We start from the raw sequence: 20,480 nt of genomic DNA on the forward strand, positions 1-20,480 counted from the left end.
GTTATTATAGTAGATACTGTTCGTTAATTACTTTTACTTTTGTAATCATTATGATAAAGCTTAATCCTTTTTACATTTTTGTTTATTAAATTTAAGTTGCTCGCTGTTCACTGTCAATCAGTCTATTAACCACTTTTAATACCACGGCTGTGTTGGTAGGGATCTTTTATGAAAATATAAGCTCCCTTGCACACCTTTTCTTTTATGTAATGTTTTTTTTTCCGTTTTCTGTGCATAAACTATCCAATAAATGAGTACTATTACACCTTCATTTTAGAATCAAAATGCCATTCTTATTTGATTACTATTATTGCTATAACTTAACACCATAACAATAAAAAAAACACACACTAAAACCTCTTTCAAACAACCACATATTCTTAACGTCAAATTTAAATTTAGAACCTATAAACGTCACTTGACGCCTACCAAAGGTTCTAAGAAATTGACAGCTGAACAGTCGCGTTCATTTGTTGGCGCCAAAATCTTATCTATTATCGTATGTATCGTATGAATGTATCCTTTTCAAAGTGGCTGTTATTAACAATACACAATGAACAGTACTGCCCTAATGGGGGTACGTGCCGAATATTATAAACAACGTGTTTTGTCTGAGTGTCAAACCAATCTTTATTATGACTACCGATGAAACTCTCGAATTTAATACTACAATGTTTTAAAAGGGATAAAGAATTAATTTATGTATAGGCTGTCATAAGTTATTGATGATGTATATCGATTTGCAAGATTTATGTAACCTGTTTCCTATATTGTTTGGACCGTGAATAAAGTGGAATTTAAAACAATCACTGTCATGAGACGAAATGAATCCTTAATGTACCAAAATCTCTGTGCTTATGTGACATCAGATGTGCTTTAAATTAAGAAAATCCCGATAACTTTGTTTCTGGCCTGAAATAGAGCCGTTAATTCTGAGGACATTCATCTAGTAATACAAAAAAAAATCAGGAAATACTGTACATATTTTAAAAAAATATTTTAAAACGAAAAAACTCATTTTTTGTGCGTGTCATATGACTATTTTGTATATTAGTCCGAAAGTTACCAAGCAATAAAGAAGGCTCTTATGAGGTAATACAAAATAACATGTATCAAGACTCTAACTGAACTGACTCTAGATTAATGGAAACTTTGCTATTAAACTCAAACTATCATTGAAACTTGCTTCCAATATCGTTATCAGAGTGATAGATAGGTTCCAGTGACAGGTCGCGCGATCGTTCCCGGTCCTGTCCTATTGTCCCGGTGACGGATCGAGGATCGACTTCCACTGATGGAATATCTTTGGAGATAGGTTTGTAGGAGTGTAATTGTTTTGGAAGTGAAGTTATAGAGTGGTGATAGTTTTAATGATGTTGATGTCAAAATAGTTTTTTATGTCTTGTTTCAGATGGAATACAGCTAGCCGAGGGGCTAAATGTCTTAGATTAAGGTTAAAAAACATCCACATTTTCAAATAAGATCTTGAAAAAGAGGAAGTTTTCAATTCGGCCTGTGTTTTCTTTGGAACTGTTTCAAATAAGTTTTTCAGATAACGTGTCACTGAGAAGCTCAAAATAATTACCGATTATCTATGCTGATAAAAATCTTAAAATATTAAGCAATCGTAAATTATTTAGATGCTAGACTTTCGTTTGACATAGATAAATAGATTTGCTCTTAATTACAAACATCCTAAAGGATTAAACCCATACTAAAAGAAAATTGTCTAAACTAATAAAGTTGTATCTATGTGCTACATCGCCTACGAAGCTACGGCCGTAGCGAGACATCGTCCGTGTAGCAAAGAGATAGCTGTATTAATAGAATACGTATCATGTCGTAGCACTAAAGCTGAGTTGAATTGTCTTATAGTAAGGTTTTGTTTTGGACTGAAAAAATACTGAAAGTGAATTTCGAAGTACAATGAGCGTGGTGTGTGTGATGTATGATGCTGTATATTTAATTTGTTGTTATAGGTAGGAAAATATTTATGTTTACAATAAAAAAAGAAGTAAGTGAATTCTCTAATATATTTCAAGAGTCGACTTCAAAGTTGAATAAAGAGTTTAATTAAATAATATCAAAAACGTTTAATACACTAGTTTTTTTTGCTCTTAACCAACTTATTCACCAACAGTTTTTAACACAATTGTCTCTACTTTTACTCATTTACAAGACATAATGAAGTTTGTGATTGATCACAATAACTGCTTATAAGTTTCGTGTTTCAAAGCTATTATGATAATAGTGGGCGACGCTAGGAAGCTAGATAGTATCGCATCGCGAACTGGGGGCCTACTACTGACTCCTGAAGTAGCTCTACTGTTGCTGAAGAGAGGCAACGCTCTATACGTTGTAGAGCGCCATCGCTCTCCCACAACGCGCTAGGAGGTGGTAATAGACCCCCTGGACAATAACCTTTGGAAAGAATCATTTATTATAATTACCGTTAGGTATAGATGTGACTTTTCATAGTTTTTGTTGTATTATCGTTTTAATGTCAAATTGTACGCGTTGGTGGTCGAAATTTCTTTGGATTACAAAAACGATATTTCAGTAATGTATTGCTATTAGTCTTCAGTTTTTACTAACATTATCAATATTCTCAAACTGTCTATAAAGATATTAATTGGACGTCATACTTCAACGACTATTTAAACTTGAACTCATTACTTTGTTAAAGTCTGACTATTTTTTTTCACCATCTGAAGATCTTTTTTTTTAAAGTTAATTAATATTAGCAAAAAAATAGAATTAAATTCCATAAGTCAAATATAAAGTTTCTCACTTCGGCTACTTGACCAATCCAACTAACAAAGTTGGTATCAATTCACATAAAGAATAACCAATTCTCATTACATAGACACCTTACAATTCTGCCTCCCATTTCGAATAAGTCGTGACGTTATATAAGCCCGCTATCTAGTACACGGTTGCGGTCGCAGATGTAATTATAACTTATGTTTATGACTGGGACATATTTCTTTATGTGCTGATAAGGCCCTTTGCCATTAAGGCCATTTCCCTACTTTTAATTCAGCTATTTCATTAGTTTTTATTTAGTAACCCTTATCATGAACGGTTTGCTTTGGTGTGAATTATTTTGATTATTTTACCCCTGTGTAATTGCTTTTGAACTTACCTGGTAAAGATAAATCTTTTAGGCCCGATTTTTCAATCGTCAGATAACTTTTATTTGAGGAATAAATATGGCCGTTTGACATATTTTCTATACAAAAGCTGTCAAAACGTCAAACATATTCGTCAAATAAAAGTTATCTGACGATTGGAAAATCAGCCCTTAATGTAGAAAACTTAATGGTTGACTTTGGCCAGAAGGGGCTCAACATTTATCGCTTGCCAAATTATTCGTAGACCAAAATGGAGTGGGCAAATATTTATGGCAAAAAAATCAATGTTCTGATAACAGTCAGTATTCAGAAAGTATGGTGAAAGAAATAAAGTCATAAACATGGACCTTCATAACACTTCTTTTTGGGTGCTCTGATCAAAATTGGCTAACGAGCAATTCTTTACTACATTCCAACCGGCCTTACAGTTTAACAAACATTCATACTTATATTCTTGTTTATAATATTAATACAAGTAGATTTAATTCCTCCACTCGCGTAGTACGTAATTCAGAAATCCCTTTTCTCTTATTAATACAATAACAGTAACTATAACCTTACCCTTGGAGCTGACGGCAATCAATGTGTATTGACCATCGTGCCCCGGGTGGCCTACCACGACCTCTTGCAGTAACAATATTGATGGTGTGGAAAAGAGACGCCGCTCTATACCAAGTATCTCTGCCCCGCTTCCACAAATACAAGTGTTATATTGCGGGGTAGTAGGGCCAACCGCCCAGCCCCAATGAGAGCAACATTAGGTGTCAAGGTCTCTGCTATTCCGACCATTACTTCCTCACTTCCTACTCGCCTGATTATAAGTGCCTGTATTAGATTATATTGTTGCCAAAACAAATGAAACTCGAAGTGTTGCTAAAATCGAAATGAAATCTGCCTTCGTTTTTTGTGAATTACTTATTGGCATCTTACGATATAATTACAGTTTATGGGAAAAATTAAACGTAGTAATAATAAAATTATACTAAATATAACATCTACCTGCATGCCAAATTTGAGTCTGATCTGTCCAGTCGTTTCGGCTGTTCGTTGTTACATCACTATGTCAGTCAGTCACCTTTGAGTTTTATATATTAAGATATTATGTAAATTACTTTATAGCTAGTCAAGGAGCTCGTGGCTAAGCTATAACCGCATAAGTGATTCGATCACAGGTTAAGCTATGCTTGACGCGGTTGGTCCGTAGATGGGTGACCATCTTTGTCATAACGAGTTCCTCCGTGTTTCGGAAGGCACGTTAAATTGTGGGTCCCGGCTGTTATTCCTACATCTTTGACAGTCGTTTCAGGTAGTCAGAAGCTTGAAAAAGTCTGACAGCCAGTCTAACCAAGGGGTATCGTGTTGCCCAGGTAACTGGGTTAAGGAGGTCAGATAGGCAGTCGCTCCTTGTAAAACACTGGTACTTAGCTGAAACCGGTTAGACTGGTAGCCGACCCCAACATAGTTGGGAAAAGGCTAGGCCAATGATGATGACTTTATAGCTAGTCAATTTCTAAAGGCTCATCGCGCCAAAATGTGTAATAAGAATAGAATGACAAATAATAATAATACTACTATCCAAACGTAAAAAAGCAAACAATTTTCTATCACAGTATGCTTTCACTGTTACAATTCTTTCAATATTGTTCATTTTCCAACCAAACGTGAACATTTTATCTACCATTGGAAACAGGAAAACACTTTTATTATTACGAAAATATAGGTTTATCGTGATAATTTTATAACGATAGCACAAACGAGCAATTACTAAGAAAAATCCGTGAAGTGCGTTTGTACCTTATCAGTCGGATGCTGGCTGCATTCACTATGACTCACAGATCACATCGCTGAGATCATGCGTCTTATCGCACACTGTATGTACTTGTATGATCTTACTAATGCTCTAATCGTCAAAGATTTCTTAGGCCGCAAGAACGTATTCTAATGTTTGTAAGACAAAAGAAAAATTGTAATACTTATCATGATCGTCTCTTTGGCCTATCATCAATATTATTTAAGAACATTCATAAATATTGCTTCCAAATTTCAGTACCCTAATATAAATCATCACCTTAAATATGAAACCATCTATTTGTAAGTTGGTCTTACTCTACAAACTTGACTGCACAGATAGCCGAGTGGTTGAAGTCACCACACCAAACCCATTGTGCACGACGTGTCGCGGCTTTGATTCCCGCGTAGGACAAGATTTGTGTGATCCTCGAATGCTTGTCCTAAGTCTGGGTATCTTTGTGCATATGATTTGTATGTTTGTAAAACCTCCCGCGACACAAGCATTCATTGCAGGAGTCGTTTTAAAAAAAAATATACTTCAATACCTACCAGAAGTATTCGACTTTCATCCGTTCTACTGACCACAACTTTACCACGACAGATAATTCATCTCTCATCTTTTCTCACGTTTTAATTCCTCATACTACTTAATGTCACCACTGGAGGCATTCATCAAAGCATTCAAATATAAAAAACATACTTAGATTATCATCAAAATACTGACATTGAAGCTATTTAAATAACAATTAGTCACTCAGACATAAGTCTACTTAGATATGAGTAGATATTATTTTCGTTTCCACCTGCAGGTGAGTCAGTGCCCAAGAGATATGTCATATCGATGTAATTTCATATACAGATAGACAAGAAAACTTAGTTCCGCATCCATTGATAATGTTAAAGCATTTTTTAACTATTGAATTTGCTAATTATTACTATTGATTTAAATGGAAAAAAGTCTTTTTTTACTCTTGTAAATCTTGTTCAACCCAGATATTTAAGTTCTTCAGAAATTGATAGTAATACCTTGTGATAACAAATACGCATTAAAGGTACAAAAACTATATTTAAGTGTCTTGATTCTGTGACCAACTGACGCTAATGTTTTCCACGAGGTGATCCGTGCCCACTTTGGTGAGCGGTATATTTTCCATTTATATTTTGGCTTATGAAACTCAAAAATAACATGACTTACAATTAATTTACTAAAGATTACTTATTTACTTAATGAAAACATGAGTCTGATATTATTCAATTCAAATTAAAGATAAAAATACGGAAGTTAAGAAAATGAACATTAGACTCAACAACTGTGTCAGGTGTGAAGAGATAACTTTAACTATGATAATGATTCACTGTAGACTTTGATTAGTGATAAGTATGTTTGGACTGTGACTGTGAAGTTACTGATAATAAGACAATACAAACTTCACTCCCTGTACTATGATCTTTGGAACATTTCTGCCGCTTTTATTGAAGTGAGACAAAGCTGCAATACGCGTAGCGGTGTCCCGTTTCCTCAACAAAAACAGCCCTGGTTTATACATCTCATAGTAAGAGCCGAAATTGTGCGTAGTTTTGAACGGAAGTTCAACAATCGGTCTATTTATTAGTTATGTTATAAATAGTTTTAATTGTATTAGGTATCGTTCAATGCCCGCTGGACTAAATCTATGCTTCCAGAAATAATTGTACTCGAAGTGTTGATATTAATTTCAGCCCTTAAGACTTGATATCAAGTGCCAATTAAAGAACTAATTAATTACACTCTACTGACACCAATAAAAGAGCTGAATTTTATGATTACTATTGAAAAGCTTACACCTTGACTGTTCCGGTAATAATGATTGATATCAAAATAATCATTACACCCACGATTTTTATTTAAGTATTTGTTGTTACAGTAGCAATAGAAATACATCATAATATGTGAAAATTAAAACTGTCCTTAAGTACCTTTACCCAAATAATAAAAACGTGTAATTTGTTAAATAAAAAAAGTATTTGCAAATTACTAAAACTAAGCCTATACTCCTAAAAGAATTAATTAAAAATCCTTTCAACCACTTGAATGAGCGTCGTCATCATTGGATACCTTACCTCTATACAATCTTCAAAGCGAAAATACAGACAAGAGAAACATTTCTTCAGTTTTTCCTCCCGGAACACATAACCCCGTCCGTAATTGAAAGGTTGCTCGGAAAGCGAAGCCCTGCCGCTGCCGACCTCGATTCCTTGACTCTCGGTTTAATTATAGCTCGCCTTCGCCCACATTTCTCTAAACTAGTTTGTTTATGCCAATAGTTGTCTTAACGCTAGCTTCAGATGCAATTGCATGGATGCACGTGTCTGTAGAGAAGGGATAGGTGATGTCTGGTAGGAAAATAAAGAATGATTCGTTGTTGGTTATCAGGTGTCAATATTCGAAAGTTCTCGTACTTATGTGTGGCACTACATGGGTTAAGTGAGTACTGATAAAAGCTGCCTCATTACAAATGTGACAAATGCTCTATGTCGAACCGGAGTCATGAAACTTGGTTCGAAATAACCGTATAGTGAATCAAAGAAGATGACCAGCAGGAATTGTTGATAAAACTAAAAAACTGAGGACTTTGTTCATTTAACTTTGAACCTATCTGAACAAAGTATATCTACCAAAACCCCTTCGTATATTTGCTGGAATTGCTATAAAAGCAAATTATTCCTTCATCAAATCAACACGGACAAAGTGAAACGTAGATCTTAAATCAGCAGCCAATTGAAAATCCCTTATTCCTAAACAAACACACGACGTATAATATTGGGGCATAAAAAACGTCGACACAATGAGGTAATGCTTATAAAACTTCAAGGAATCAAAACAAAAAGAAATCAAAACATTTGTTATGGTTACCGAGCGCCTGTCAATATGTTAACGACTCGAGTTAACGCCTTTCCCTAATAATTTCTTGTTTTACTTACGTTTGACCCGCAAATCGTTCAGCAAAGGTGGCAATGCCAGCGGACACGGCGGAACGGTAGGCTACAGCTTTTTAATACCAAAAGAATTACAAATTATCAAAGAAATGTAATTTTACATTGATAATGTCTTACGTTGCTTCTCCTTGAGACGAGCATTAAAAGTTTAAGCCTCGTTTAATTCTACACGTTTTAATGATAACAAATATTCAATGCCATTACTGAGTTTCCATGGGACTGAATAAAATTGATCTTTATTAAATGATGTAACGGTTTACTCACGCGTATTTATCGGGGTAGCCGCGGCGGGATCGCGAGTCAGTTCGACTCGCGATCCCGCCGCGTCTGCTCATGATTAAGGACTCCGGTTGGGTCCGAAACTAGTCGGGCTACCCCGATAAATACGCGTGAGTAAACCGTTACATCATTTAATAATGAATCAGTCTCACGATAGTTATTATAAAAATTGATCTTTATTATTTTCGGTAGTGTCACGAGGAGAAATCAAATTTAAATTCTTAATAATATCATTGATTTATTTTCGAAAAGGATGAAATCCTTTAAAAAAAAAGACTTTATTCTTTTAATAATACGAAACCAAAAGTTGCAGCCAAAACGTCTATTGAATGAAAGAAATTCACCACTATTCAAATAGTCATCCTTTTCATTAGGTAACTTGTTTCTGTTGGAATCACTGACTAATTCATAATGATTTTCTTAGACATTGCAACGTGATTCATGCCAACTGACGCATGACATGACTATGCACAACATAACACGTATATACTGCATCTCTGACGAAACAGCACGAGTTTATTTTCAATTGGTCGCTCTCATATCTGAATGCGATAGTCAACTGTCAAAACAAAATGCTATTAGGGATAGTGATAATTGCTTTTTTGCAATGTTCGTCATTTATGTAATTTATATCATCATTTTAAATTAATTAAGACACACTTTAATAAAACGCCTATGTTATTAAATACAAACTGTTCAACTCATACCTATAGTTATAATATTTCAGGATTCGAAGATCAGATAACTACCATTTCTTCAATATGTTAAATCGAAAAGTTCACGATTATTAATGAAAACGAATGTCGCCGACCATTTGAAGTCTTCTATCCATGACTGCCATGCGATGTAGGTACATTGACTAGACCCTCAGGAACGCAAATCCATCGACGGATAGTTCATAAGTACTTGTTTGTGACGTAATATCGCTCACGCTTGGACCCCGCACATTTTAGCTTAACACCTTGTTATTGAGTATTGAAACTCAATCTTAATTGTGCCGGAAAACAATTTGCAGGTAAAATACATAATGGCTGTTTTATCGTCAGCGTTTTATCATGGCATTAGCAGCCGCTCGCCTTGTATAAACATCTGCTGAATAAAGCTTTTCTTGTGGAAGCGAGATCAAAATATTGATTGTGGGTACCTATAGAACATTCTAGCTACTAGATTCTAGGTTATTTTTATTTTGTGCCTGAATTATTTTAATTTATCTGTAAATTACTTAAAATAAATTAGAGACTTTTCTCCAGTTTGTTATTTTTGGTTCGCTTTTTACCAATAATGACAAGATCTCACAAAAGAATTTTATTAAATAGGATTGTAGTATCAACTCCTATTCTTTATGTTAATATTCAAATAAGAAACTGCCCAATAAAGAATGGATTATTTCTATACGACAATAGTAGAGTAATGGCATATAAATGTTAGCACTGAAATATTATAAATAATGGCGTCACTAGTTGGAAACTTATTCACTGCATGCATAAAACAAAGCTGAAAAGAACACGGCCCAAGACGTCGTTTCTTAATTTACGAGGGCGTTTTGTGGCGAGTGGTCTCGTCATATCCGAGCGCCATCTGCAGGTAAGTTACGAGCGCGCGCAGGCACGCACGCACGCACACATGCGCGCGCGCACGCACACCACGCCTCGCCGACTGTCCACCGGCCGAACAATCGATCGTAAATCAGCTTCGATAAAATTATAGGAGGGAACACAATGGATGTCGCGAGGCAACATCTGCGACGCATAATCTGCCCTCCTGCCATCGCAAAGAGTCCGCTTTCACGCGCCACCTGGCTGCTCCCGCCACGTAACTCTCCGTCTCCGAGATAAAGTCGACATTCGCACGTGTACAGACAAGAAGTGTTTATTTTGAGAAAGTCGCGCCGCGCGATTCTCACCTCTATGGGAGAAAGCTTTGCGGCGAGATTCCGCTGCGTTTACCAACACTCTCGTAATTGCGAAATTCACGCTTCGCGGTGCGGTACAAAAATAAGATTATGGATTCTGCTGAGCTCCAGCGTTATTGTGATTCGAGGATCCGTCCGTAGGTATGTCTGCGAGCTTTACGACTACTATTCCTGGAGGAATAAACCGTCGTGCTTATTGAATATTGTTCAGGTTATTTATGGAAGACATCGCCATTGTCCAGAGCGCGACGCGAATTCTTAGCCCTGGAAGTTTGTTTAGAGAACCATTGTGATTGCGTATTTACAGTTCATTGGCTAATGTTACCTTAAACTAATCCTTTCATGTCTTTGTGCTGGTATTATTCAACACTAGAAGCCTGTCAGGAGTTCAAGTTCCGCAAAGGTTAGACATGTTACGAACTCCTTACAAACCTGCCTAACCTAATCAATAGAATAAACTTTTGGTTCGGTAACTTTCTGTTTACAACGTAACTTAAGTTTAACTCTAATACCCTCGAATTTTCTATAGACGCAAATCGTATCAACATTATTGACATGATAACATCTAAGAACCAATATCGAGAACTTAATCGGTACATCCAGAGCATCGATTGTAGAATCGAATACAAACGAATGGCTCGGGCTGGGCAATCAACTGGCTCGCACAAAGGGGCAACGGTCAGGGATCGAATTTCCCGACACTCGGTGAAGATCGTTGGGCTCCGCACACGTTTACGATCGTCGTAAAGACGTGGCCAGATATTGAACGAGCACATATACATCCTTATGTATTATACCTATGTATGTGTACTTATACAACCTACTCGGAGGTGTACTGCCGTGAGAAAGTTCGAAAGAGGTTTAAACAAATATTACGAATACAAAACCTTAATTACGCTATGAAAGTTAATGACTATAGGTAATATATGTTATATGTATAGTTATTTAATAAGTTATACATTTTATACTTTATAATGTAAACGAGATAAGGAATTTGTAACATAAAAGTGGTAATAAATCACTTTTTAATCAATATCTTAGCTGAGGAATTTCATAGCCATGACCTGCAAAAATCTAGAATATGTCACCAGGTGATACAATATTCCTTTAATCATTCTACAGATTGCACTCGAAACCATTCCGTCCCATTTACTTTCAAACAAATGGTCTTAAACAACTAGACAATACATTAGTCTTTACTTAGTCTAACTCTAACTCAATAGGTTTAATAAACGAGCGACCCCTTTTACAGCAGCAAAACATAAAAACTAACGTATTTTAATATTATCACATAAATGACATATTCCACAAAAACAGCTGAGACAATCAACATTCTTTCCAACTAGAAGGACAATAACCCTGCAGAGGTAACAAAAAAAAAAACAAAAATAACATGTCAATTAAAAAATCCAATGGGTATGTAAATTTGAAACATAAATCGTATACATTTACACGCGTTATAAACATGGATAAAGTGCAAGCGTAGTGCGGATAGCGTTTCGAAACCATTTCATTTTAATGACACGATAAAAACGCCGAGATATGAATGCTATATCAATATAATCTTTATGTTCCAATGTACAATATATCTAGCCTATACTGCGCTCAACGTATAGACATACTGTATGTGTTCTACGGAGTACGCCGGTATTTTATGATTTACTTTATTAGAAGTATAGTTGTGTTCGCTAATTAAGTTTGGAATTGACACATCACGGCCATTTTGTATCCTGGTTCGAGATGTCTGTATTTTAAGAGTGGATATTACTGTTTTTTTCGCATAATATACATTTATTACATTCATACTTTAGATTATTCGAATATTACAAAAATGGCTGCTGTTAAATATTTGGATATGTTTTTATTTCGCTTATCCGATGGTAGCAGTGAAGGAGTTACAAAAAAACAGAAGACAGAAGGGAAGGAGGATACGGTACTTTCATAATTTTGTTGACCTTAACTTAGGTACTTTCGAATTAAATGTTTTCTAAGTAAATAACGTAAACAAATACAACAATACATTGAAGATAATACATGGCCTCAATCTTTAACATTCACGACTAAACTTACTATTGAACTCTAAAACGTAACTTGGTATTCGTTGATTATTTATTTTATAGTTTATTTACTCACAATATAGTAAACAATATAAATTACTGTATATATTTTATTTCATAAGTAATTCCTATCACAGTATACATAATACTGGCAGTCAACAGTTTGCGTAGTAACAATATTTATAATAAGATTTATTTTGAATTCATCAGTTAAGAAGAGAAATTAACGATAAAACTGTCTAGATAAAAATTATAATCTTCTTAACAAGATCGACTAAGAGAAAATCACGATCGGAATAAAAATACGTTTTAAATACATTTATGTATCAAAAGTGAATATTTTTTGACGGGTAGATCCTACTAATGTCATAAACTCGAAAATGTATATGTATGGATGTTTGTTTCTCTTTCACGCAAAAACCAATGAACGCATTTAGACGAGACTTGGTACACAGATAGTTTGTAAGCAGGATGTATGTAGGATAGTTTTATTCCGATTTTTGTTCCCGTGAGATCGTATTCAATTTATAACTGTTTATGTGATATTATAATTTAAAAACAAGCATTAATTACCTAAGATAAATAAAGTTAAAAATCATGATTGTACACGGATGTAATCAACCGAATCACTAATGTTACCCGAACTGCTGAAAGTTAATGATTAGATGTTTCAGACTTTCATGCCCTAAAATAAAAAATGGAACCATGTTATTGAGCATTCGCCTTGTCTGTCTTTACGTCCGGCAGGCCGTCACCAGGCGGTATCCCATGAACAGTGTTAGCTAGACATATGAAGTGTTCCTAGATTATATGTTTCTTTTGACGTTAAACAAACAAATACAAAACATAAGGAATGAGGTTATTCAACGGTGGCAACTGTTACTGTCATACATTTGTCGGTGGGTTTCAAAATTATTTGTAACTCAACCGATTTCTTTTCTTTCCCCACATTTCCCGGTTTTTAATAAATGAAAAAACTATACTGTTGTATATTTGGTACAATTATGTAACTTCTACACTCTATAAGTACATAGTCATTATGTTTGTCCGCTTATCATATCGTGTTGTCTGCGTAAGCATTATCGTTAAAAATAGACTAAGATAATCGTTTATAGTATGTATTTTTATTCTTTTCTGAAAATTATACAAACTTTTTTACATGGTTCAGCTGAATCTATATCTATACTATAATTTATATCTATATATATCTACAATATATAAAGCTGAAGAGTTTGTTTGTTTGATTGAACGCGCTTATCTCAGAAACTACTGGTTCAAATTCTGTTTGTGTTAGACCATTCATCGAGGAAGGTTTTAGGCTCTATAACATTACGCTGCAACTTATAGAAGCGAAGATACAATGGAAAATGTGGAAAAAAAACAGGGTAGGTCTAAATCATAACTTATATCTTCTAACCATGCGGACGAAGTCGCGGGCAGCAGCTAGTATAATATACATGCCGGATACTTTATACCTAAAGTGTTAGAATTCATGAAAAGGCTACGTTTTTCATTTTTTATAAAACTGAAATTGTTTAGTGTAGACTACCAGTTTCCATATCAAAACTTGCATCTTAAGCATATGTTAGTATGTAAGCAAAGTTTTAACATCGGGAACCTTCATTTTGACACTAAATATCCGAGTAATACCAATTAATGCAAATTCTTTGCGCAAAAGTGGACAGCCTTCCATTAATAAATATTCTAAGATTCTCTTGCTACTTTACAAACGATGCAACACCCTGTACAATACCAATTGTGCCTTTATACCTACATGACCACACAGTTTTAGCAGCTATTATGTATTCGCATTATCTAAATTACTATCAATATGATAAAATGATGATTAAAGCCTAATACGGTTTATTTTCGGGCACCTTACATAATATTTTTGGCAAAATAACAGAGAAACTAAGTACCTACCTTAATCAGTACTTTCAAATGTCAATGTCATTATTGTACTCAGTTTTGTGTGGACAATTGATAATTATTTTATGTCTTTATCGCGGCGCAAGCCGAACTCATAATTAAGGAAACCCGTTGGGTCCGCAACTAGTCGGGCGATCCCGATAAATACGCACGAGTAATCTTCTTAAATAATTATAGCTACGTATTACTTTATAGCATACATTGGCATCTTCATAAGTCGTTTTATTAGTGTCTTGTAAAAGTATCTCTTAACGTAGCATCTTCGTAGCAAGTGTCCGCAGAAGCGGCTACGAAGTTTAATTAATTGGAGCTATGTGACTGTAGTATCAAAATTCATTTTTTGACGTAAATCAGCAACCAATCTTCTATTTATGAAAAAGAAAAAGAATTATCTTTTAATGAGCCCCATTGCTACCGGTACTGTTTTTTTAATATCTAGCTTACCAATGCAGAATTACATTGCATTTTGCAAATTCAGTTCTGTTCTTGCTATGCTGTGTAGTCGTTTGTTGCCTATTTAGGTATACCAAAATCCGTGCTAGTCAGTAAATTCCCTCATATTTCCATGTTACATAAGTATATACATACAATATACAAAATAAATATAGAAAGAGGCTTTACAACAGGCATGATAATGCTACGGAACCGATCTTGTGTGGGTCCCAATCGCACTTAGCTGATTTTTCTTAATCTAATAACGTCTGTTTAGTCATCATATGTTCAGTCTCATTGAGATAATTAAAAAAAATGATTATTTACCCTCCCTTCCACAATATATTTAAAGCGGTCTGAAGTCTTGATAAAATTTGTCCTTGCGTTCAAAGTTTAAAAAAGTAAAGAACGGTCAAGAACGGATTCATATGCGCGTGTTTGCAGGTTCATATCTGCCTATGATTGAGGCATTTACAAGCCAGTTTTATATATATAGACAAATAATACGACTTAGCACAGGGGCTATTATAACAGTTCATGTGACAAGTTGTATGTCCTTTTTAACTATTTTAAAAAGGACATAAATCACACTCATGAACCTTTAATCCTAATCGAACAAGAGATGATCAATACTCATTCTACAATTATAAATACTCTTGTACAGCAATAAGACATATACCTAATATTACATATTTTCAGACCAGAAAAGTTCTCTCTAAACCTCTATCTGCGTCGGTAATACGCTCGCTATAAACTGAATCGTTAAAACTGATGATTGGTAGCGATTGTGCAACCAATGTTTAGGAAACAGATGTCTTGATACATTGATAACAGGCTCTCGATGTTGACTCTACACTTAATATACAAACAGAAGACTGGCTCTTATTGAAGCCTTTTGGTGCATTATTAGCTGATGGCGAAAATAAGAAGAAAAACCAAGAAGGTGAAATACTAACAGAACTCTACATTAAACCCAGTTGCTTGAAATTAAATTGAATTGACCTGCATTTTAAAATCCAGATCCGTTAACTGACTACAAAAAGGTGAAGTCCTTAATTTTTTATTAGAATAACATTCTACTGACTCATAAAAGAACTATCAACGCCCTTTAAACGAACTCACAATAACTTTAATTAATTATTTATTAAAAAAAGAGATAATTTAGTTACTTGTTGTACCATCCTATGTATAGATTCACTAAAGTGTTTGCAATCATTTATGTTTTCGTTTACTCAAAACTAAGCCAATTAGAAAAAATTGTTTTAGTATTTTCCTCCTCATTAGTCTCTTACCTTAACTCTACTTAAAGGCGAGTTAATAAAATACGAATAAATTGGTAAATACTGTAAACTCATGATTCAAAATAAGAGCTTTAAAATAGTAAATCAGATCTAATCGAAGAAAGTGCGTGCAATAAAACAGTGTAACAAAACGTCCTTGTGACTAGGCTGAACATCTGTAATCGTTGCACCTGACTCATCTGACCAAAGAGAACAATCAACAGAAATATCAACAGTACCCGCTGAGTAACTCTCTTATCGCTGGTAATGTCAATATGTGGTCAGGATGCCTTTTGTTAGCTACACTTTCATGTACGCACGAAAAAAACAAACGAATTTATTTTGAAGGCCCGTTTTCAAGTCACACATACAAATTGATTGAATTGACATTTCATATAAGTTCGTTTATAAAACAAATCTTCATAAATAAACAATTGAACGGGTACGTAACTTCCAATAAATTCGAAAACACAAGAACTCTACCTAAAAACAATAGATACATATCACGCAGTAGCGTACATACGCAAAGTAAATAATGAAAAGCCTCCGTGCTCATCCAATGACAAATGACAACGGAGGGAACATCCCTCTAAAGCTAACGCACTGTAAAGTAAGCTCTACTGCGCGTTTATAGAGCGTGTTATTGCGCGGCGGAGCGCGGAGGATGTCCCTCGCTATCTTGTCTGGCGGGGGAGGCGCCGGCCAATTGGCTCGCGCGCTCAGCGCATCACTGTCCTTATCTGTACATACCTACTGCGCATCCCCGGAACATAGATATTTATATACATAAATCAACAAACTTTTTGATCCATGAGTTTCTAAGAAATAAAATCAAGTTGACACAAAGAAAATACAAAACTCACCTTGCGCGTGAAGGCGCCTCGCGACCGCTTTGGACCGCATCGCCACCGCAGCGACACAGGACACTCTTCTAATAATTAAACGTCGATCGATGACACTACAATGTAATTGGAAAAGTTTTTGAAAACCGAACGGGAAACCGTGTTGAATAGCGCGCGCGTCGTGTGTTGTGGCAGTGGTGCGCGGGCGGGCGCCGGGAGCGTACGTCACCGGCGGCACCGGCGTCCTGCGGGAGCGGCGAGCGGCGGCGAGGAGCGGCGTATCACGCGAGCGGTCGCCGGGACACTGCGTTCACGTGCTCTACCGCACCGCGACCGCGGGGAAAGCGATTTTCACGCGGGAAACGATAGTGACCGGCCGCGCTGTCTCGGCCCGAACCGCGGCCAACCAACAACTGTCACTCGACACAAGCCTTACGCTCGACAACACCCACGGCAAGCGACGCCTACACGCACTTCATTGCTGGCCGCGCTCCGAACGGAACCACCTCGCCTCTACACTACTGTACAATCTACTCTACTCTACGTTGGACGTAGCACCAACAACCATTCATTCCCCACCGATGCTTTTAACTTTCAGATTTCGTACAACCTTTTCTGGAATGTCGCTGTCGTATACCTACTTAAGTTATTAAATGAATAACGAATGTACGAGAGTTTCGGAGGAACCAAAAGTTCATCAACTAAGACGAAGTTGCGAAACAAAACGACCGGGGATTATATAATGTTTTGATTAACCGAACTAACTTTAGTTCGGGGCTGTGGGTACGATGTTACTTGGCTTCCCAAAAATGTCAAATGTTTTCTTTCTCATCTATTACATCAGTGTGCTTCGTTTACAAAATAATTGTTTTGATTTCGAGAATAAGCAACTGGGCGTGGAGAGTGGTTTTTATTTTTGCCTCTTTTCACGGTTTTGTAACTATAAGACTTTGAACCAGTTTTATGGAACTATACTCAAGGATTTGTTCTCAAACACAAACAATCGAAACTAGACTTTTATATTTAACTCTACCAATAGTGTATTGAAATATCCAGATCCATTTTAATAACCTGAAACCATATTTTGAAACAATATGGCTACTATTATTGAAACATGTCATAGCAGTCAACAGGGAATCATCATGACAAATAAACGTGCTTAGCAAGATATAAAAACTTATTACCCAAGAACTTTCTAGAACAATTTTTAAATCAGCTCCTAACCCTTTATCTACGTTAATAAGTTTCTAGACAACAAAGGTAGGATATTGACTTGCTGAAAACTCCTGTTCTAACGTGGTTCGGTGGACAGCTGGGCGGGGGGGGGGCAACCCCACACCCACTCCCATCTCCCGAGTGCCGGAGACATACGAACCCTAACTCGCATGGAAGTCGAAGTCGGAAGCTTCTGTACTGGTTAGATGGTTTGTTGAACTTTACCGTGAAGGCTTCTATTAAGAGAACGACCTAATGGCTTAGAATGCAGTCGAAATTGAATAGAATAGTTTTGCATTTGGTAGTTTCTTGCACCTGGGGTTATCATGGAGAACTTAAGTCTGTACTTTCCCATTGAGGTAAGAGAGAAGAGTCTCTAATGCCTTTGCCTGTCTCCAATGCCTGTTTCTTTAGAGAAAAAAAAAGTTAATCCCTCAGAAAATAAGGTTTCTATAAGCGGCAGCGGAGATCATCTCGCTCAATTATGGAGGAACACGTGACTTCTTTAAAATGACTTTGACTTCTCAGTTCTATAGGTACATTTGAACACGCTAAGCAGGGTCGGCATGGGTATACCAGCTTTTCAACTAAAGATCCTAAACTGAACAGACAAAAGATACACTTTTACAAAACTACTTCGGCAAGAAAAAGGAAATCTTACAACCAAACTATTTCACAATAATTTTATCTCGGAAAACAGTCGCTATGATGTAAACTTTGATGAAAGCTTGTCCCTAAAGCTTAAGTGGTTAAAAGGTTACTAGGAAATTCACAAGTTTTTCAATGTTGTAACATAGGATTGGATGTTCTTGGTAAATTTTATTGCAATATTGACTTTGAAATGTTTGTCAAAAGTTCTTAAGTTTGTGTTCATGAAAAATTAATTTTCTAGTTTCAAGTACGTAATAAGTATGTCGTTACTCTAAAATTTAATGCGATATTTCGTTTTGTTTTTCTTGCACCGAAAGATTTTATTGAAAGTTCATTTTTTTGTACACGAGACAACGTCAACGACAAATTAGTCGGGATAAGACTGAACAAGACGTTTTTCGCAGATATGTGCATTAGACTTGCATTCTTGTTGTTGTTCGCACCGGGTTGCACAAAGGGTCCAGGAGCTTTTTAAGGCTTACGCCAGTCGTTACTGGCACTTCGACATACTTTTTAATCTCGATATTTTATTTCATCCATCCAAGGAGTCACGATTCTTAACAGCAACAGGGTTTTGATATGAAAAAAGAAGAATATTTTTCAACTCTTGTATCTAAAATTAAAACCCTTTAAAACGTAAGGAACTAACCCAATATGATTTAACTAATTTTATCTCTATTATTATATATTACTAGCTGACCCAGCAAACGTTGTTTTGCCGATTTTTTTTTTCTAGTTGAATATATTTTAACGCCACATTAAAAAAATAAATAAAAACAAACACTTTCGTCCAAAAAATAAAATATTTTTTTTTAGTGTGAGCAACCCTTATTACTTAGGGGTATGAAAAATAGATGTTGTTCTATTCTCAGACCTATCAAATATGTATACAAAATTTCATAAAAATCGGTCGAACCGTTTCGGAGGAGTACGGTAACTAACATCGTGACACGGGAATTTTATATATTAGATATAACCAAAAATAATTATTTCACCATCACAGCCTTACGTAACATTCCCGAGTGATTACAACTTCCCACAACCCCTATCTAGAAAGAACCATTACGTAACCAACAGCGCAAACATTCTATTTATCATATAAGCCGTCGATATTAATTTTACCAACACAAACTGGTGTAATACCAAGTCTGATAGGTAGAAGTCTGAAGAACATCGAGGACGACCCCACCTCACCCCCTCGTGGGGTGAAAGCGGGTTGGGTGGGGTGAAAGGGGGTTGAGAAGCCGTAAATATGATTATCAGTGGGGGAGGCGACGCGGACTAATCATATTCTCTGCAATTTACATAAATATTAGCGTGTTCCGTGTCACACGAGTGACCGCCAGGGCTGTCCCTTATCAAGGATACTAGAAATAGTCTACTTACTTATTTCATATTTTTTATAGAGCAACCTTGCGCTTGGTTTTTCTCTTGTAGTGCGTGTTTTATAAATACAACAAAGAAATATTACTAATGCATTGTGGATTTAATGCTTTACCTTTATCGTTTTTACAAAAGATAGACCTAATGGGTCAGGACTGTTTATTGCACTTACACGTCTAATGTTTTCATATCATATGACCAGTCTGCATTAATCTTCATTATATCAACATCTCTTCTACACTTCATTTTCGTATATATTTCTATCTCATTTTCCGAATCGCCTTACTTCAGAGAGGCTACCTCATGTTGGGCATTATACCTGAAAGTTTACAAGTTTCTTCATATTAGTCGTAAGTCTTTGATGGTTCTTATTACAATGGAGTAAGGTACATTTTTACTTGGTTGTTTTATTAACTTGTGTTTACCAGCCCTGTGCGGTCATTAGGAGCGTCGTACGTACCTTTTAATGATACTGTAAGGTCGATGGTAGATACCACGTAACTCAGAAGTCGCTTTGTCTTTTTTATGAGTGATTAATGTTTATTAATGTTTACGGCGAGGGCCGCCATGTTTGCTTATGCATATTCAAAAAAAAGTAA

The 20,480-nt window shown here is 35.8% G+C and overlaps 1 protein-coding gene across 3 annotated transcripts in view; it reads right to left on the reverse strand.

Moving 5' to 3' along the window:
- Window positions 1-16,890, reverse strand: part of LOC113493168 (MDS1 and EVI1 complex locus protein-like) — a 100,800-nt gene extending 83,910 nt beyond the window's left edge. For 2 of the 3 annotated variants that reach the window (XM_026870999.1, XM_026871009.1), the window contains exon 1: window positions 16,654-16,862. In XM_026870999.1, the coding sequence (XP_026726800.1) occupies window positions 16,654-16,693 (40 nt within the window). In that variant the 5' untranslated portion in view covers window positions 16,694-16,862. Of the gene's footprint in view, window positions 1-16,653 lie in introns of all 3 variants that reach the window. The other variant, XM_026871051.1, reaches the window with a different exon arrangement.
- Between the last annotated feature and the right edge of the window lie 3,590 nt (window positions 16,891-20,480).

The sequence above is a fragment of the Trichoplusia ni genome, chromosome 1 (assembly GCF_003590095.1).
Source record: "Trichoplusia ni isolate ovarian cell line Hi5 chromosome 1, tn1, whole genome shotgun sequence".
Taxonomy (NCBI): Eukaryota; Metazoa; Arthropoda; class Insecta; order Lepidoptera; family Noctuidae; genus Trichoplusia; species Trichoplusia ni.